This window comes from Marmota marmota, unplaced genomic scaffold (genome assembly GCF_001458135.2).
Source record: "Marmota marmota marmota unplaced genomic scaffold, marMar, whole genome shotgun sequence".
NCBI classification, from domain to species: domain Eukaryota; kingdom Metazoa; phylum Chordata; class Mammalia; order Rodentia; family Sciuridae; genus Marmota; species Marmota marmota.
Genome location: NW_025999992.1, coordinates 1,358,920 through 1,379,489, shown reverse-complemented (window position 1 = coordinate 1,379,489; position 20,570 = coordinate 1,358,920). Strand labels below are relative to the sequence as shown.

The 20,570-nt window shown below is 48.2% G+C and overlaps 1 protein-coding gene across 2 annotated transcripts in view; it reads left to right on the top strand.

The window, feature by feature from the left end:
• The window catches only part of Ppp4r1 (protein phosphatase 4 regulatory subunit 1), a 49,113-nt gene extending 28,969 nt beyond the window's left edge, over positions 1–20,144 (top strand). For both annotated transcript variants that reach the window (XM_048806737.1, XM_015506024.2), the window contains 10 exons: positions 3,814–4,331; positions 9,644–9,813; positions 11,352–11,447; positions 12,010–12,195; positions 13,116–13,277; positions 15,484–15,584; positions 17,190–17,310; positions 17,394–17,528; positions 17,805–17,946; positions 19,175–20,144. In XM_048806737.1, the coding sequence (XP_048662694.1) occupies positions 3,814–4,331; positions 9,644–9,813; positions 11,352–11,447; positions 12,010–12,195; positions 13,116–13,277; positions 15,484–15,584; positions 17,190–17,310; positions 17,394–17,528; positions 17,805–17,946; positions 19,175–19,338 (1,795 nt within the window). In that variant the 3' untranslated portion in view covers positions 19,339–20,144. The remainder of the gene's footprint in view (positions 1–3,813; positions 4,332–9,643; positions 9,814–11,351; positions 11,448–12,009; positions 12,196–13,115; positions 13,278–15,483; positions 15,585–17,189; positions 17,311–17,393; positions 17,529–17,804; positions 17,947–19,174) is intronic.
• The last annotated feature ends 426 nt before the right edge of the window (positions 20,145–20,570 follow it).

Sequence of the window (20,570 nt, the reverse complement as noted above, 5' to 3'; positions counted from 1 at the left end):
TGTCCTTTGTGCTGGTGCCTTCCCTGGGCTGGCACGTATTTGGTGCAGAGGAAAGTTTGAATGAATTGTTCTAAGGAAACATGGGTTTGATCTCAGAAATCTTCCCTAACTGCTTTTGCCACGTGTTGGTTTAGCTTAAGGTCAGCTGTGTAAACGTGAGACGGGTTGTTGTTGGCGCCGTTGGGAGTACTTCTCTAATGTTAGAACTCACTCCGGTTAGTGAAGTGAATGCACAGCACAGTCTGTGGAAGGTGTGTTCTGGAGGGTTCTCCTTCCTCTTTCTGTGGGACCCAGTGCTCCTTAACCAGATGTCTCACAGTTTTCCAGGCCCCATATCCCATGCTAAGGAACTCTAAGGATATCACTTGCAAACTTACATGAGCATAAAAAGAAATTTTAAAATTCTTTAGAGATGGATTCCTGCCCCACCCTCTGGTACTTTTGTACCTAAGTCTCTTGGGAACTGGGACCCCTCCCTCCATGGTGCAGAAGCAGTCTCCTCAGTTTTCAAAACCATGTTTGTTTTGTTTAGTAGCATGTAGAAGTCTGGTAAGTGAGCGTGTCAGAATTGTGGCGTTGAGCAGTGTGGTTTTGCATCAGTTGTTACCCAGCTAGGAAAAACGGAATTTAGGGAGTTTATACCGCATTCGCAATAATTCCTCCCAGGATTTAATACTAGGGAAAACTCCTGTGTCTCCTAGTCTCTCTAGGATGCACTGTTCAGTTTACATTTGCTAGACAAGTAGATGGTTCAGCCCATTGTTCCTTATTTGATTTTGTTGTTGAGAATATTAAAATTTCATCTTAGTGATCAGAGAACTTCAGACCTAGGACAGTTTCACATTCTGAATGACATTTTTATTAGGAGCTTTTTATGTTTATCTGTTTGTTCCTCCCTGTCTCAATTGCTGAAAAATATCCTGTTAATATAAATTTTAAAATTTGGTTTGAATGATTTCAGAAAAATTATACAAATACCATAAAGAATCCCACATATCCTTCATCCAAATTCTCTGGATATTAATGTTTTACCATATTTGCCTTACTGCTGGTTATTTTTAGAACTCATTTCGACATGATATTCTTTTTACTTCTCTTAAACACTTTACTGTGTATTTTTTCAAAACACACACATTGCCGGGCACAGTGGTACAAGCTTGTAAACCCACCGGCTCAGGAGGCTAAGCAGGAGGATCGCAAGTTCAAAGCCAGCCTCAGCAACTTAGCGAGACCCTGCCTCAAAATAAAAAGGGCTGGGGATGTGGCTCAGTGCCCCTGGGTTCAATAACCCCAAAACCAATACACACAAACACACATATGATTAATACATAACTTCAGTGACCAACATAGGAAATTAACAAAACACTATTACCTAATCTGTAGACTTTATTCAGATTTCACCAGTTATCCTACTAAAGTTCTTAATAACAAAAGGAAAAAAAAAAACCACATTTTAATAAGGACAAAATGACCAAAGAACACATTCAGCACACATGCTTGTTTTTTAATAATAGCACAAGCTTCAGAAGCTCTTTTGAGAAGGAAAGGATCTCATGGCTCGTCTGGGCAGGTCCCTCATGCTGATGCAGTAGAAGTAAGGAAGGAGCCTTGTGGGGCTTTATGTCAATGTGTTAGCAGCACCGGGTCAAAACAGGCAGTCCGGGTTCTTCAGTTGTGACACAGCTGGGCTCCATGTGCATGCTCTGTTTATAGATACAGAACGGAAGAGAAACACCACATGTAAAATCTATCCTTGTGTGGTGTGTGGTCAGATAACGTTTATATATTTTTGTTTTCTCTTTTAAAAATCTTTAATAGCCGTGTTTTTAAATATGTTTTTTAAAACCTGGTGAACAGTATGATGAAAGGGAATTTCACTACCTCACGAGGACGCTAGCGGTGGCTATTGAACTGTGACCTTGTGTGGTGTTGACCCTCCTTTTGCAGGGTTCCCTTAGCCTCCTGTTGGGATGTCTTTCACTGTGTGTATTTAAAAGCGCAAGATGTACTAAGGAAATGCCCTTATTGTCCCCCTCCTTTTCACTTTAAAAATGCACACACGCGTTGATCCACCCTGTCTTGCTCTCCTCCATTAGTCTGCCCTAGGGTTTAATCCATCCCTCACCCAAAAGATGCTACCTTTCTTCAGAACACATCATCACTTGGGGGTAGGTCTGGAGTCACTGTGTCCTTCTGACCTCCTTCTTTGAGAGTGGCCTTAGGAGAGGAATGCGTCTGATAGTGTCCTCGTCCTCAGCCTGCCAATGCCGTTTCCTCTCTCCACGTCAGAACCGTCTGGTGGTTTTCCTGGCTGTTGCCCCTCTCCTCGGCTCCTGCCTTTGTGTGCCGGTTCTTCTTTGAAGACGTTTCCTCCTTAGTCTCAAAAGCACTGACTGGCTCTTCTCAGTACTCCTGCCGCTTCCTCCATGGCTTCCTGGTGCCCTCCTCTGCCCCTTCCTGTGCTAAGTGTGCCTGCTTCTCCGCTTACAGCTGGCTCTTGTTGCCTTATTTGATCTTTTTAATCTTTTTTTTTTTTTTTTTGGTGTTAGGTATTGAACCCAGGCATGCCTAACCACTGAGCTACACTCCCATCCCTTTTTGTTTTTCATTTTGAGACAGGGTCTTCCTGAGTTGCTGAGGTTTGCCTCCAACTTGAGATCCTCCTATCTCAGCCTCCCGAACTGCTGGGATTACAGGCATTTGCCACTGTGTCCAACTGATCCTTTCTTTTATTTGCTTCTAACTATGATCTCAAGAGCAAGATCTACGTCACATTAATATTCAGATCCTCAAAACTCATTTTGTTTCCTGACTCTAAGTAGGTGCTCAGTAAATGCTTACTAAATTTAATTGAGACAGATAAAACAGGCAATAAACAGTAAACTTAAGATAGCACTTTGGTTTAGATGACAGATGGCAGTAGTTAGTGGACTTCAGTTGGGAAACTGTTAATTTCGCTTACCAGTTAAATCTTGCCTTCCTTTTGGAAAAATTTGGGAGTAGAGATGGAAATTATGGAAGAAATAAAAATAATTCTTTGCACTTAAGTACATTTTCATATATCTCATGAGACGGTTAATAAGTACATTTTCTACTATTTATATAGAGCTCTTTTTCCTTTTTTTGTGTAAGCAAAAAAGCTTTTAATTCTCAGCTTTCAGCATGTCATTGGAGCAGAGTGGCAATACAAATAATGCCAAAAATCCTATAAATTAAAAGTCGTGTGTATCATCAAATGCATGTAGGAATTGCCTCTTCCTATTTTTCTGTAGTTGCTTATTGAAATTAGTATGGTATTGTAGAATCCTAGAATTATTTTTTTGTTGGAGGGGTTACCAGGGATTGAACTCGGGGGCACTGGACCACTGAGCCACATCCCCAGCCTATTTTGTATTTTATTTAGAGACAGGGTCTCATTGAGTTGCTTAGCCACCTCACTTTTGCTGAGAGTGGCTTTGAACTGTGATCCTCCTGTCTCAGCCTCCCAAGCTGCTGGGATTATAGGCGTGTGCCACTGTGCCTGGTGCCCAGGATTCTTTAATGTTACCTTCTCCGGAGCACTAGTAGTACTTGAATAGCTAGAATTATGCTTAATAGGTGTTTACATCTCTGAACAAAGAACAGCTAATGGAAAAAGAAGCATTCTAAGTGATGGACATGAACAATTCAATTTGTATGGATGATAATTTGTAATATTTAACTTGTCAAAAGGCTATATGTAATATCTTTCTTGGATTTGTTTTCCAGTAATTGTTTTATTTATACTTTCATGTTTTTATGTGTGTTTTTTCCCCCAAAATGAAACAATAAAAGGATCAGAAATCAAGATGTCTTAGAGGATGTACAAATCAGGCCAGAGGATGTTCCTTCAGATCTCAGAGTCACTAATTCCAGTATTAACCTGGAAAACTTGCTGGAAGGTCCTGCTGCGGAAACATCCAGGAAACCTCCAGGTGAAATCAGTGTTCCAGCGGACAGCTCTTTACTTTATACTTTGTCCTCAGAACTTCATCAGGAAGCAGCTAGTAATGAGAATGACAGAAAGCATGGTCACTACAAATCCACCTTCCGGCCAGAGGCTGGCACCAGCTCGCAGGATTCGGCTCTCTTAGATCAGGAGTTGTACAACTCCTTCCATTTCTGGAGGACTCCTCTTCCTGAAATAGACCTCGATACGGAGCTAGAGCAGGACTCTGGGAAAAGCCCAAGCCCAGAAGCAGCACCCGAAGTCCCTGTGTCATGTTCTCCAAATATCACCATGGCCACCAGGAGGGAACTTGAAGAAATGATAGAAAACCTGGAGCCCCATATAGATGATCCAGATGTTAAAGGTATGCAGGTGTTAAGTTACTTCTTTGTTCTAAAATTGATGTAAAATGTGACTTTTCAAAACCTTTTTCTAGAATAATTCCCTCCTTTTTTTTTTTTTTTTTAAAGAGAGAGTGAGAGAGATAGAGGTAGAGAGAGAGGGAATTTTTTAATATTTATTTTTTAGTATTTGGCGGACACAACATCTTTGTTTGTATGTGGTGCTGAGGATCGAACCCGGGCCGCACGCATGCCAGACGAGCGCGCTACCGCTTGAGCCACATCCCAGCCCCAGTAATTCCCTCCTTTTAAGATTGATAGATGTGTTTGGGTTTTGTTGTTGTTGTTGTTTTGTTTTGTTTTTTTTTACGAAGCTCTCAGGTAACAAGTGTTCCTTATTGGAGTGTGCAGGGTTTGTTGCTCTGCCGATTGCCCTGCCTGTTGGAATGTAGGAAGAGGGTGGAGCAAGTGGGCCCAGTGAGGGAAGGGAAGAGGCACGCTCCCTGCCCCTAGGAAGACATGGCCTTCCTGATGATTCCTGGGTCCTTTGGGGAAAGCCAAAATGTTATTTAAACCAAAAGGTGATTTTGGAAGATCCCATAAGTACAAGTCTTCGGATCTTATATTACTTTCTGAATTTTTTTATTTCCCTGTTTGTTCCAAAAACTAAAATTTCTAAACTGTCAGTTTGCCCAATATTGAGAAATGTCCATTTCTGAAGCAGATACAATGATAGCATCAGTATCCTTTTAAAATGTAGAAAACATTATGTTTGAACTTTGAAAATTGCATTGGCGTGGTCAAGTTAGCAATTGTCGTTATTTGACTTTCATTTATTGTGATTTTTTTAAGCAATTTTCTGTTATAATTTTGCACTTGGGAAAAATTAATATGATTAAAGGCTAACTCCTGCACTTGGTGGTTGAACATTAATTGAAAAGTAATCGGTTTCTTTTTTTTTTAACATTTATTTTATAAGAGTTATGGGGGTATAATTTCTATCAGTAAAAGTCATGCTTTTGATTGGACGGGGTTAGATGGAGAAGCACAGGCAGGTAGCGCCACACCCCAGTGAGTCGCGCTCCCTCCACACCCTCTGGGCGCCGCTCTGCCCTTTCCAGAATGCTCCCAAGTCGGCACAGAGCCCTGGAGTCTGACCAGGATCAGCCCTGTGGCATGTCACTATAAATTCACTCCTCTTATTTTCTGAAACTGGCACGAGCGGAAGACTGAATGTTAGCAGGGTGCTATGGTCTTCCCTCCCAGGAGGTCATTTCCACAGAAGCCTTGGAGCTTTACTTTCTTTGCTTCCTTCTTCAGTCGCAGCTCCTGCTATGGAGTTTCACCACATAGCAAGGGCTGAGGATTTTATTTTGTTTGCCAAACACAAATCCTGACCCAGATCTCACTTGTGTCCCCCTCCTTTCCTGTCTACCCCAGTGAGAATCAAGCACAGAATTAGACCCCAGACTAGGGCCGCGGGAGCCACCAGTGCCTTCACTCTCTCCCGCTTTTCATTTGTCTTTTTTTATTAATTACCCACTTAAATTTGATAAAGTATTAAACCTCGATACCTCATATTTCATTTTCTTAAACTCCATTTTTATGAAAAAAATTGCCAGCTGGTCCTCGAGCCTGTCCTGGGAGTTCTCGTTTTATCACAGTGCCTGTTGGCTTTCAGACACTCGCAGGCACTTTTAAATTGTTAATTGAAGTGTTGAATGAGTTTTAATTTTTCAGCAATTAAAATAGCTTCTTCCATAGTTCACTTTTTATAAAAGACTTGTGTAAGGGCTAGGGCTGTAGCTCAGTGGTGGAGCACCCACCTCCCATGTGTGAGGCACTGGGTTTGATCCTCAGCACTACATAAAAATAAATTAAGATATTGTATCCAACTACAACTAAGAAAATATTTTTAAAAAATAAAATAAAAGACTTGGGTAAATGCACCTTCCAGAATATGACTTTGTTTCCTTCCTTTCTTTTTTGGTCCTAGGGGTTGAACCCAGGGGAGCTCTACCACTGATCTACACCCCAGGCCTGTCCCACTTTTTTTTTTTTTTTTTTTTTTAAGACAGGGTCTCACTAAGTTGCTGAGGCTGGCTTTGGACTTGTGACTGTCCTGCCTCAGCCTCCTGAGCCTAGCTTATGACCCATGTTTCTGAAGATGGCTAATACTGTACTTTTTGATTTAACATTACATTGTAACTTTATAAGCTACAGCTGAGAGATTTCAGTGTAGATACTGTCTTGTGATCTAATCTAATTCAGCTCTGTAACCTGGTAGATTAACAGTTATCATGTTGTTCTGTCCACTGTAGCAAGGATTGCTGCACATATTTCCTTGGCAGGTTGGTCCTTCCTTCAGTAGTACTGACCGAGCACCTGTTGAGATGGTCACTGTATCAGGACTTAGGAGATGGCAGCTGCAAACCAGACAGCGATCCTGGGATTTGAGGCAGAGGAGCAGATGGTGTGGTGCTGGGGGTAAAACCGGGGCCTGAGCGTGCTGGATAGTGCACAGAGGCTCAGCCACTGAGCTGCACCCCAGCTCCAGGCTGCAGAATTCTTGAGTGCTTGATTTTGTTGAGATCTGAGGGCACATATACTCTGTGTTAAATAATGCCTTAAAAGAATGGATGTTAATTTGGGGTGCTTTTTATTTTCTACTTATGCCTTTGCAGGGCAGTCATTCCTTCAAACTGTCAGAAAACAGTGATGTGTTCCAAACGTAGAACTTAATCTGAGATTGAAAACAAAGTTCTCACCAGGGAGCACACCCTGGGAGTTGGTGGCCTCGTGGATTTCTTCTTGTTGGGCTTTGCAGGGGCTCTCACAACAGAGCTTGTCCACTGTCTACCAGGGAAGCCCTTTCAGGACACTAATGGACACTCAGCTTCAGTCCCACCTGATCTCTTTCCTTGTGGCTGTGCTCTGGGGACAGCAAGACTTAGTGGATTTCTTCTAAGGCAGCTTTCACGTCATGGTCTCGCTGATGTCCATCTTACCTTCCTGTGAGCACGGATATTTTTTGCTGCCTTGTGGATTTGGGGTATGACATTTAGCTGTGTTTTCTTAGATAACATTGGGAGTCCTGTTTTGTGGGAACCCTTTATTGGTTAGAGCAGATAGATCCTTGTGGGACGATCTCCATGTAGATCCCACATGGTGAGACACCTGACTTGCAGGGTGGCTAGGCAGATCCAGGGTAGAACAGGGAGCAGCCACTGAGCAGAATGCCTCCCTTGGCTGGACCTGCCACAATGATGTCCACACACTGCATAAGATCTGCTCACAAAGCTATTGATTTCTTTCTAGTTTGGGTCCAACTGAAGAATTAGGCCCATTGAGAGTTTATCAGAAAAGCTGTGTTGTTCACTGTTTAAAATCAGTAAATTACTGTTGGCCTTAGGAACTTCTAATGATCACAGCATGATTGTGGAGAGTGGGAGATCTTGAAGGGTTAGCTCAGCTGTGCCAGTCCCTTCAGGAAAAGACCAAAGTTTGAAGGTTTCAGGTGGTCCCCATCTCTTTGATGTGTCTCTGGGGATTGTGTTTCTTCATAGATTCATGGTTCGTGCCACCTAAAAACCTGCTGGGTGTGTGATTAAATGGCCCCGTTCCCCTCTCGGAGTGCTCTATGTTTGTCATTGGAGTTAGATGTGCTAAACCCTCATAGTCTGGAGTGATCATTTCCATTGGGAATGACAGTAGTTGGCTGTGGGTGACACATAACACTGAATCGGCTGTCCCTGTAGTAACTCCAGAGTCCTGGGGGGAGAGACACCGTTCCAGCAGCTGTCTCTCAGAGCAGCAGCCTGAGACTCTTGGTAAAGCGAGCAACAGATAGATTTCAGTGTTGCTCACAGACTCTTAGTTCTGAGTCCCTAATTCTGGGTCCTGGGGTTTCAGTCTGCACTGCGAGTGAGAGGCAAGCCTAGGTGAAAGTCTCCTTAAGTTCCTCACCATGGCCCTTTAGATCCTCCTAAAATCCCAGCAGTAGCAAAGCTGAAAATTCTGCCTTGTTCTCTGGTTGGAGAATTTAAGCTTCAATTCTGAGGATGCAGCTCTAGGTTCCATCTCAGTTTTCTGAAAAAGGTAAGTTCACAGTGTAACTCATTTACATTTTTATGAGCATAAAAACTTACAAAATGCACCAACACGCACATGACAATGGGAAGGATGCAGAGCACTTAGATAAAGGGCCTGTGTCGGATGTTCCATAAGAGGCTGGTGTCGCACTCACTTCCAGGGTGCTGGCGATGGCCAGGCGTGTGCCTGCCTCACTTGGCAGCGGCCACCCATGTAGTGGTATATGGTGTGGCCTGCTGTGCTGCTGTTGTGCTTCAGCTGGGGAATCTTGAAAGACGCCAGGAGGAACAGAAACGTCTATAAAGAGAGCCTACAAATTGCCACTGAGATTCTGAGAAGAGTGAGCGAGAGCATGCTTCCACAGAACTTGTAGGAGTCAGCACCACGGTTTATTAACTTAGCCTGTGACAACCTGCTAGAACAGGGCTCCCTCTGAGCGCACCTCACATCCCCGTTGCCAGGTACTGACAGGGCACACTGTCCGAGTGCTGCAGCCCACTAGCAGGCCATGTCACGCGCTTGTTGATCATTTTTTTGAACACAAACTTTGTATTCAAGTGGAGTGCTACTTGGAGTAGGTGCGAGCAGTGCATTTGCTGACCCTCGTGAGAGTGGGGGGTTAGTGAGGATGCTTTTCTGTGGCTGTGAATCCCTTGCTGAGGGAAGCACTGCGGTCGCCAGGTTGAAGAACCGCTGCTGCTGAGTTGTCCTCTTGGTTCGCTGCAAGGAAGACAGCATTTCTACAGGGTCCCTGGTCTTGGGACATGTGGCTTCTTTTTCAATGTCAAGAAGAACTAGAGCAGAGCGAAGCGGAATGAGATGGGAGAGGTGTTCAATGTTCTGAGGAGTATGCGCAGGGGCCTGTGTAGTGCCCGCTGTAACGTTGGCAGAGTCTGTGGGCTGCTGTTCTGCCAGCGGGCTCACGCACTACCAGAGGTGGTCCACTCTCTCGACTGACTCCTTTCATGTCAGACTCGAGTCCCTCCAGCACCTAGGTAGCATCTCTCCTCCTGACGCAGAGCGGTGTGCGGTAGCGGGTGGCGCGACTGACCCGTGGAGGCCTATTAGCATATTAGTGGTCTCCTCTTCTCTGGAGGGACTAATGATTTACAATAGTAGACATTTTTTTCAGCTTTTTTATGCGGTGTAAAAACACATCCGTCCTTTGATGGTGCCTTGTGCTGTGCCGTGGAGGAGCACGCCAGAGCCCGCCCCGCTCACTGTCTCCCTCTTCTGCCTGCAGCACAAGTGGAAGTGCTGTCGGCCGCACTGCGCGCTTCCTGTCTGGATGCTCACGAGGAGACCGGCAGCGTGGAAAAGAGTGACCTGCAAGACGAACCGGGTATAAATGAGCTACCAAATTGTAAACTAACTCAAGATGATTCTGTGCCTTTAATCTGCGATGCCGTTGAGGTAACGAACCACGAGGTGTTGACCGCGCGACAGCGGTTTGCCTCAGCGGCCTTGGTGGGGATGGCTGTGGCTAATCACGTCTAGTTAGCATGTTCTGGGGCTGCCGGTTTACCACGTCCTCTTGCACAGAGTAAAAGCGACTGTCCACGTCCTGTCCTTGTGACGCTGTGCCGTAGTGAATGCCTGGGGAGTGCCCCAGTCCTGCCTGGGGCCATATGGTGGGCTTCATGCTAACGTAGCTCACTGCAGTGAAATAGTCTTACTGGAAACAAAGCCCTTTATTAAGAATAATTAACTCTTCCCTTTTCTTTTTGGAGAGGTGCTTTGTTTCTGGTCGGACCATTTCACTGCAGCAAGCAACACAGTGTTCTGAGAAGATCGGGACTTGAGGCCACGTTGCGGAGGGCCAGTGGCATTGTCTGGACTCGAGTGTGAGGGTGGGTACTGTTACGAGCCTCGTCGTCACTGCGCTCTTGTGAATCCACATGGTCCTTCCCTGGTCTCCCACGACAGCCCCAGCAGCCAGCGGCAGTTGCTCTGTCCCTTCTCCCTGAGTGGTTTAAAGGCAGAGAGGGAACATGCCACTCAGTGCCAGAATCCAGTGGCCCCAGGTCCTAGTGGCTCGAGTGATAAGCTCAGGAAAGCGCGCTCTTACTCTTTGGGGACGGCAGGTTCTTGGAGCTCTGGTGCATTTGCTTTAGTGTTTGTTGGGTGACGTCTGGTGTGTCAGAGATCTGCAGAACACCAGTGCTCTGGAGGGAAATGCCGACTGTTTGTTGGAGTTTTGACTGCTGTGCTATATCTGCATTTTAGATGGTTTTTTATTTGTTGGCTTTGTGTGAAGGAGAGTTCTGTGGTTAAAAGTAGATGTTTCTGAATTAGATATTAAAGAGCCAAGAACAAACAGAAGAGACACTGTGTATGACACCCAGTGGCCTCTCGGACAGTTGACTGAAAGAAGCCTCGGAGTACTATTTTATGAATGAGCTAATTCAAAATATTTAGTCCATTGCAAAACTATTTTCAAATCTGCTTTAAAAAATATTTTTTTTAGTTGTAGATGGACACAATACCTTTATTTTATTTGTTTATTGATTTTTTTCAATGTGATCCCAAGGAGGGAACTCAGTGCCTCACACAAGCTAGGCAGAGTGCTCTACCACTGAGCCCAGCCCCAGCCCCGCAGATGGACTTTTTAATCACTCTCATTTTCCTGGAGTGAATATTCACAGATTGAGCAGCTTCTCGGCAAGCTTGCTTTAAAGCAGAGGAGGTTCTCACGGGCCTGGGGCTGGGCTTGTGTGTGCTCATGGTGCTGGGGATCAAGCAGGGCCTTGGGCGTGCGAGGCAAGTGCTTTGCACGGAGCTGAGCTGCACCCAGCCCAAGGCCATGTGTTTAGAGACTCATAAAAACCTCAAGAGTTGATATGTGTTCCTATCTGTATGGCAGCCTTGAGAGGTAAGTAGCCTAGTAAAATGGTTTTAATGAGGACAACTTGGAGGAGAAGGACTCTCTAAGCATGTCTGTTTCCCAACAGGGCGTGGACTCCACTCCTCACTATGCCCATGACGACTCGGACATGAGCACCAGCAGTGGCTTCAGCCCTGAGGAGGAGAGGCGGGCCAAAGTGCAGGTGAGCCCCGCTGGGTGGGGTTGGGGGGATCATGCTGGGCGAGGACACGCAGCAGGGAACCTCCCCCAGGGCCATCCCCGCCAGGTTTTCCCTCACAGACCTTCACAGGTCTGTGAGCACACGGGTACCCCTTTTCACCTCTCAAGAGAAGCAGGATCATCCCAGGCCACCACAGTGCGGCCTTATCTGTAACTTAGCTTTTAAATTTAGTAATTAATTCTAACTGGTCTTTATGCTGTTTATTGTTTAAGATCTTAATTAGCTCTAGTTTTGCTTTGTACACACACACGTTTTCCTTAGTATGTGTTTCTTATCTCTTTGCAATTACTAATAGCCTAAAATTCAACCTTAAAATCCAGGTGCTTAAAAGTGGCGTGGTAGAACACTTGCCTAACACGTGAGGCCCTGGGTTTGATTCTCAACACCACATATAAAATAAAGGTCCGTTGACAACCAAAAAAGTACTTTTAAAAAAATAAGTAATTTTTACCTGATTTATGTCTAAACTGCTGAAAGTACATTTAAATGCTCAAAATGTGTTACTGTCCTCTTTATTCATTAGGATGTTGTGCCTCAGGCTTTGCTAGATCAGTATCTATCTATGACGGACCCGTCTCGTGCACAGACGGTTGACACTGAGATCGCTAAGCACTGTGCGTACAGCCTCCCGGGCGTGGCCTTGACCCTCGGCCGGCAGAACTGGCACTGCCTGCGAGAGACCTATGAGACCCTGGCCTCGGACATGCAGGTGGGTGAGGCTGAGGTGGGACCAGGCACCCTATACACACAAGGCCCACATTTTTTGGCTTTTAAAGCCTAGAGAGTTTCTGTTTCAGTCAATCTTATATGGGTGAGCTTAAAGGTCATGTCAGAGAGTGTTTTGCATCAGGATTCCAGCGTCTGGCCTCTGGAGTGTATCGCAGGGCTTCATTTGAATGGAACCACAGGGGCCCCGTCTCCATAGAGTACTAGGTCCTCTGCCTTGGAGTTGATGGTCTCCATTCCACAACATTCCCGGGGCTCCTGTGCCTGCCTGTCCCCTCTCCTCGTCAGACATCTCTGCCTCCACCTGTTATGTGTGAACCTGAGCAAATGGGTATACGTCAAGTGTAGGGGCTGCTGCGAAGCTGTTGGTGGAAATGCTTCTGTAGGTGAAGTTTTAAGTCACAGTGTCAGTTTTTAAATTAAGGCCATGTGGAGGAAAAGATGTTTTTAACTTAGTTTCTTAGCAAATGAGATTTCTGTTGAGTTCTTTTCCAAGGGCTGTACACAAAAGATTTTCCTATTCTTGTATTTAAGTTGTCAGTTCCATACAAACAAATTTTATTGGTTTTTATCTAAGACTTGAAACAACTTCTGAAGAGTCAAGTGGGATGGAGCCAGGTAGCCTTTGAGTCCTGTGGACATCAGAAAATCAGGGACCTAATGGTCACAGAATGGCAAAACTGGTCCGTTAGGGATTCCCTCAAGCATAGTTTTCTTCGTAAATGAAAGGGAAATGGAAAGCAGATAAATATATATATATATGTATTTTAATTCTCATAATAGATGTTTAAAATTTAGCATCCATTATTTCTACTATTATGTGTTTGCTCTTATATTTTGAGATTAATATTCAAAGTACTGTGCACTTGTATTTAACTTGCTAACGTAGCTTTTGTTCTGCAGTGGAAAGTCCGAAGAACCTTAGCATTCTCCATCCATGAACTTGCGGTTATTCTTGGGGATCAGTTGACAGCTGCAGATCTGGTTCCAATTTTTAATGGATTTTTAAAAGACCTCGATGAAGTCAGGATAGGTGTCCTTAAACACTTGCATGATTTTCTGAAGGTAACTTTAAAACTTTTCACATAAAACATAATGAAATTCCAATATAAATCTAAAATTTTATTTATGTTTTGTGTCTTTGGTGATCAGCAGGATTTCTGTGTGTTCCTTTATAAGGAAATACACCCCTGAGTTGGTGGTAAGATGTGACTTGAAGGGGAAAAAAAAAAGCCTCATTCTGATAAAGTTTGCTCGTGTCATTTAATTTTTTTAATTCAAATTTATGCCAACATTAATTTTTAAACAAATGTGTACAAACGTGTACCGTTTTCTTTTTTGGCGTTGTAGAATAAGATACACATTTAACCTCTTAGGAACCGTGGGCTTGTGTTCTGTGGCCTTCCAGGAGTGCTTACTCCTTTGACACTGGCCCTCTGCTGTCCTGGGTGGGGGCCTGGGTTCACAGATGGCCTGCTTCTCAGACTGTCACCTTGAACTAGTTGTCCTGGGGATGGAACCCAGGGCCAGCCCCTCTGCCACCACCCATCTTAAAGTAGTTTGAATTAGAAAAGTAATTGTATATGGAAGAAATTATAATCCTGCTTTTGGGAAAAAAAAACTGACTTTGTTAAGACTATTTTATACAGAGCAGACTGAAATTTTTTTGTTTCAATTATGTCCTTTATAGCTTTTATCCCTTTAATTCAAAGTCCAACTAGAAAGCACATGTTGAATTTAAATGTTTTAGCTCTTCCTCAAAACATTTTCCCTATTTGTTTGTTTTGTTTTTTGGTGGGGTACCAGGGTTGCACCCAGGGGCACTTAGCCACAAACCCAGCCATTTATTTATTTATATTTTGAGAGAAGGTCTTGATAAATTGTTTAGGGCCTTGCTAAGTTGCTGAGGCTGATCTTAAACTTGGAATCCTCTTGCCTTGGCCCCCCAGCTGCTTGGATGACAGGCGGGTGCCTCTGTGCCTGGTCACATGACTTCTCAGTGCCACTGACATTTTGTGAGAGTCCAGCCAGGTGTTCTGCACGTTACCCCCTGGTTTGGATTTGTCTAGGTGTTGCCATGCAGCTTGATTCTGATTAAGCCGGGGCTTTCACAGGCATACTGTCTACCTGGTCTTCCTGGGTGAGTTGTCAGTTATTTTCCATGTTTTGCCTTAGGGTGACATGGTGTCGGCCCTTGTATTCTGGTGACGTGTCTGGTCATTTGGTCATGGCATCCGTTTGATTCCTGCATTATGAACCTTTCACCCTTGGGATCAGCAAGAAATTGCTGAGCGGATGCTGTTGAAGTCTTGACATCTTTTTCCCTAGAAAAGATGCGTGGTCCTTTCATCTCCCTTTCAAAGCGCTCTCCAGTGTGGCCGCAGACTCGAGAATTCACTTACTCCGTGTCTCGTGGCCCATGTCTGTCTGAGCCTGGGCTGTGGGGGCCGGAGTGTGGAGCTGTCTGTGGGCAGGCCTGTGCGTCGAGCCCGCCGTGCACTGTGCTCCTGGGCACCTGTCTGTCAGGCTTTTTCAGGAGACAGGAGCCAAGAAGTTGTTTTGCTCTGAATTATTGAGTTTGCTTTTGAAATTGAAGTGAATTGTCCAGTACTTGTAAATGTGGAAGGTGGTAGACAGCTGCTTGGCCCAGCTCTGGCCCTTCTTCTCCTCCCTCTTCCACATCGCTTCCTCGGCTGGCATGAAGGCTCATTCTGTGCAGTGCTGACAGCTGGTCGCTCCCGTGTCCTACAACACTCGTGAGATAGTTTGGGAATGACTCCTGGTCAGGAGGCTCTAGCAACGCCCACAGGTGTCGTCAGCGTTTCCTCGGGCTCCACCGGTCCTCCAGCTGTGCCCCTGTGGGGCGGGTGTCTGCGCCCGGTCGGCCTGTAGGCACGGGCAGAGCAGTTGTCGGGTGCGTTTATCTTTTTGCTCAAATCTGCATTAAGTACCTACTCTGTGTGACAGGGCGTTCACTGGCCTTGTTGCACATGTAGGGGCAGTCACTGTTTCGGGGTACATGTGAGGGGAGCCCAAGGGTAGTGCAGGCCTGCCACAGCCTCGAGGGAACCAAGACTTCTTCCAGAGCGACAGTGGCTCTGCAGGCCAAGTGGGTCACTTGGGAAATCGAGTCGAGCATCTCTGCTACACGGTGCCAGCGGGCCCTGCTTCTCTAGAGCGCTGGGCAGCCACACTCGAGTCCACTCTGCAGCAGGCCAGGGGCGGCGTCTCTCCTCGTCCTGGTGAGTGAGACGCTGTGTTTTGTGCGCAGCTCCTTCACATTGACAAGAGGAGAGAGTACTTGTACCAGCTGCAGGAGTTCCTAGTGACCGACAACAGCAGGAACTGGCGTTTCCGTGCGGAGCTGGCTGAGTAAGTCGGGCTGCCCTCCTCTCTCCCGCTTGGAGCAGGGCCAGGTCTCTGGCAGTTCCTTGGGCACTTCTTGGGGTGCAGGACTCCATCTGCTGTGAGAAAGGTGCGAGCCGCCCTGGCCCCCAGGCTCGCTGTGGCACGTCGCTTTTCCGTGGCGTTGGTCTCTCCTCTTGCTAGCATGCCACCCTCGGTCCTTGGGGTCCCCGTGGTAGCTGGGACTTCTCCCTGCAGCAGGTGATGTTGACTGGACGTCAGCCAGGGGCCTTTGCTCAGGAAGGCTTCCCACCCCCGCTTGGTGTGCAGCATGTGGCCACCCTCCCTAGCACTTCCTGTGAGCCTATGCCCATAGCCTCCCTCAGGGGCCTGGGGCTTTCCCTACATGTGAGAAAAGGTCCCGGAGCGCCCTGTGCCACCCAGTGTTGTTGACACCTGAGGGACCTCCCTCCTGACCCAGGGGAGAGGACCCTGTAGGCAACAGTTTACAAGTACGCAAGCACCTGTGTCCGTCACCTTCTAGCCACTGTGCAAGCCCACACCTGGCCTGGGAAGCCGGCTGCCTTTCCGGTGGCTTCGTCTCACCTGTGGCAGCAGGCACCTCTTCCACCCACACGTTACGCAGGCCAGACTATTGGTGTGTCCCGCTTGTCATTCTGGGAAGTAATGCTCTTTGATGTCCTAGAGGTCCTCAGGTTCCCCCAGACAGGATAGGCAGTTTCAGGGGGGCCCTCTGCGGTCATCCCTGGAGGCTGCTGGAGTCCCAACAGGTGCATAGTGGCCCCCTGTTGTGACAGGTGCACAGTGGCCCCCTGTTGTGACAGGAGCACAATAGACCCCCTGTTCTGCTGAACTTCCTACTGAGCACACGTGTTTGCCAACAGGGTTTCTCAGCTCGTCCTGTGGGAAATGTGCCAGGCTCCAGCTGAACACTCCAGGAAGGGCTTTGCGCTTTCTCAGTCCTCATGTGCCCTAGTCTGTCCTGTGTAGCTGTCACAAAACACAGGATGCTGGCCAGTGTGTAAAGGAGAGTTTATGTGCTCAGATTTCTGGAGGCTGGTCAGTGTAAATGGTGGGTGCTGCTGCCTGGCTCCGTCACAGCGTGGCACTGAACAGCAAGGGAATGAGCCACCATTTGAGCCAAAGGCCAAGGGGCCAGGCTCACTCCTGTGATGACCACCCTCTGGGAATTCACCAGGCTAGGGAGACCTGGCCATTCCCACGAGACAGTGGGCCTCCACTGGTGGGGGCAGCACACCATGATCTGGTCACCTGCCCCTGGCGCCACCTCCCAGAGGTGCCACCACCTCATCACTGTCACTTAGGGGCCATGCTTCCAGTGTGGACCTATGGGAACAAGCCACGGGACAGAGGGCCCGGAATTCCACAGCTTTGTGCTCCTGGCATTTTGTGGGAAGACGTCACCTCGAGCTGCGGTGCGGAGTGTGTGTCCTGGCGACCGCAGGCTGTGGTGGTCTGGGTGGGGAGGCCTGCTGTGTCCCTGGCGTGGCTGCGTCCTGGGGTGCAGTCTGAGACGAGTGGCCTGTGTTTACTTGCCGTCTGTGTCTGGACATTGGCTGGCTCTTGACGTCCTGGTGTCCGTCTTTGTAGGCAGCTGACCTTGCTCCTGGAGCTGTACAGCCCCCGGGACGTCTACGACTACCTGCGTCCCATCGCCCTGAGTCTGTGCGCGGACAAGGTCTCCTCGGTCCGCTGGATCTCCTACAAGCTGGTGGGTCCACGCCCTGGCTTCCTGGCAGATTCCGCTCCCCGGCTCTCAGCAGAGGCTGGCCTCATTGTCCGTGCTCCCTGCAGGTCAGCGAGATGGTGAAGAAGCTGCATATGGCCACACCCCCGACCTTCGGCATGGACCTCATCAATGAGCTGGTGGAGAATTTTGGCAGGTGCCCCAAGTGGTCTGGGCGACAAGCCTTTGTCTTCGTCTGCCAGGTGAGCAGGCCCAGGGGTGTCCCTGGGGATCGGCCTGGCGCCCTGGCTGGCCACCCCCATCTTCCTCACCCCTGCCTCCTCACTGCTGGGGACAGAGCCCACCAGTGGCCTCTATGTGGCTCCTGGTCTCTGCTAGTCCTTCCCTCCCTGCCAGCTGGGCACCTTCCCCGGTGACAGTACGCACGCTGTTGCGCCGTGGGGCACCCCACGTCCATGCACTCCTGCACGCCCTGTGCACCAGAGCCTGCCCCGACTCCCTCCTGCGCCCTCCTCCAGACTGTCATCGAGGACGACTGCCTCCCCATGGAGCAATTTGCTGTGCACCTGATGCCACACCTGCTGACCCTGGCGAACGACAGGGTCCCCAACGTCCGAGTGCTGCTCGCCAAGACCCTGAGACAGACTCTGCTGGAGAAGGGTAGGTGGAGAGGGCTGGAGCATGCAGTGGGCACCAGGCTCAGGATGGCCAGGAGCCCCATGTGTATAGGAGTGCTCTGGTAGCAGGGCATGAGGCGCAGCCATAACGGGCTCCTCATTAGTGCTCTGTGCTTTTTTTTATTTTTAATCTTGGGCACTTACCATTTTTACAGCTGAAAACAGTGATGGGGGTGGGTGCTAGCATGTGGCTGTGTGCCAGTTGCTGCCTGTGCACACCGTGTGACTGCTGGGCCAGGCTAGCTGGATGCAGTGGTGCACGCCTGTAATCCAGCAACTCAGGAGGCTGAGGCAGCAGGATGGCAAATTTTTGGAGGCCAGCTCCAGTAACTCAGGCCCTGTCTCAAAAATTAAAATTTTTAAAAAAGTGTTGAGAATGTAGCTTAGTGTAGAGCACCCCTGGGTTCAATCCCAGTACCACACACTGCACTCCCGCCCCCCCCCCACACACACACACACAAAAATGTAAAAGGATAAAATGGCTAGAGAAGAAGGGTTTGGCTTGGTTTTTAGAGAGAATGTGTGTGTGTGTGTGTTGGGGAGGGGGGGTGTTGGCAGTGTTTTAATGGCTAAAAAAGCAGTTTTTGGGTGGTAGGGGAGGGAATTGAACTCAAGGGCACTCGACCCCTGAGCCACCTCCCCAGCCCTATTTTGGATTTGATTTAGAGATGGTCTCACTGAGTTGTTTAGGGCCTCACTTTTGCTAAGGTTGGCTTTGAACTTGAGATCCTCCTGCGTCAGCCTCCTGAGCTGCTGGGATTACAAAGGGCATTTTGTGTTCCTGTCTTTCTTAGTTTTCACATTCCTTAGCTGTTCTTTTTCTCCTTTTTTCCCTAATTTGTTGTCATTAGTCATACACGGCAGTAGACTGCATTTTGACACATTGTACCTACATGGAGTATAGCTTCTCCTCCTTGTGATGGAACATGCTGTGGAGTCACACAGGTCATGTGGTCAGTGTGAACACAGGTGGTGCCAGTGTCTGATTCACTCTGCTGTCCTTCCTGCCCCTGGACCCCCTCCCCTCCCTTCATTCCTCTCTGCCCCATCCTCCCCAGCTGCTCTAAATGAGATGCCCGGTGTCACAAGGACATGTGAGTGCCGTGCATGACCGGGCACGGCCTGTGCGACACTGGTCGGCAGGCCCTGTTGGTGGTAGCTGGACTTCCTCCTTGCTGACGGTGGCTCACGATGCCCGCCTGTCCTTGCAGAGTACTTCCTGGCCTCTGCCAGCTGCTACCAGGAAGCGGTGGAGCAGACTATCATGGCCCTGCAGATGGACCAGGACAGCGACGTCAAGTACTTTGCCAGCACCCACCCTGCCACTACCAAAGTCTCCCAAGACGCCACGAGCACAGCCTCCTCGACCTACTAGGTGCCCGAGTCCTCCTGCCTCCCCGAGGCTGCGCCCTGGGTGGGGCAGAGGGAGGGAGGATGGACCCTCCCCTTGCAGACTCCACCGCAGGCGCCTGGCCCACACCGAGAGCAGGGTGAGTCAAGAGCAGTCCAGTAGACACGACTATCTTGACTTCAAGGGAAGTAACTTCTCAGAGGATTATAACTGTCACCGAAGCCTTAACTCCTTCGTCTTCCTGACTGACGACACTTGAACCGCAGGCGTCTCCCCTGTGGCCGGGACTGGCTCCCCCAGAGCTGCGCTGCTCTCTCCCTGGTCACTGAGATCCTCGGAGCCAGAGGCCACGCGAACCCAGGCGGAAGACCTTCAGCATTGCCTTCTGCCGCCGGGCCAAGAGTCCCGCTGGGCGCAGGAGGAGGAGGCTGTGGGCGGGTCTCCCGAGGGCTGAGGCTGACACTGCAGTGGAGTCTGATTTTAACTCAGATGCAGCATATTGCTGTGCGCACTTACAGACGTTTGCTGGTGTCTCTGTCCTGGAGTTTCTCATGCTGGTCATGACTGAAGGAGATTTCTTAGCACGCATATTGTTACGTCGGGGTTTTTAACTTGATCATGGTCAGCTCCGAGGGGCGACTTTTCTTCACATGCTGTACATACCTGTGACCACTCTTGGGAGTGCTGCAGTCTTAATCATGCTGTTGGAACTGTCGAGGCACAAGTTCTCTTGTCCAAATAAAGTTTATTAATAAGATCTATACAGAGAGGTGTTTACACTTTGGATTGTTTTCTAGATGTCTACAAATAAATGCAATTTGTGACCTGTATTAATGATTTAGTATAAATGGGGAAACTAGATTAAAATATTGGTCTTTTAAATAGCACGGTGGTCTGTCTGGACTCTGCCTGTGTTGTCTGCTCGGGTGTCCTCTTGGCAGAGGCCAGGCCTCCTGAGCTTCCCTCCGCAGCCTCAGGTGACCAGAACAGGATGCTAACCCGGGCATCTCAGCCTCATCTGTAAAGTAGGGTCAGTACCTGCCCTTCCCACAGGAGGCCATCAGAGGTGCTTCTAGAAGGTGCCGTGTGTACACCTGGTGTCCCCGGAGCCCAGGGTGAAAGCCCAGCACTCCCTGGTGGTGGTGCTGCTTACGCGCAGTGGGGACTTCAGGAAGTGGACCCTGGGTGTGGGTGGGGAGGTACCAGCTGCCTCTTGTGTGACCGGCCTTGGTTTGTTCTTGCTTCGTGGGCCCTGG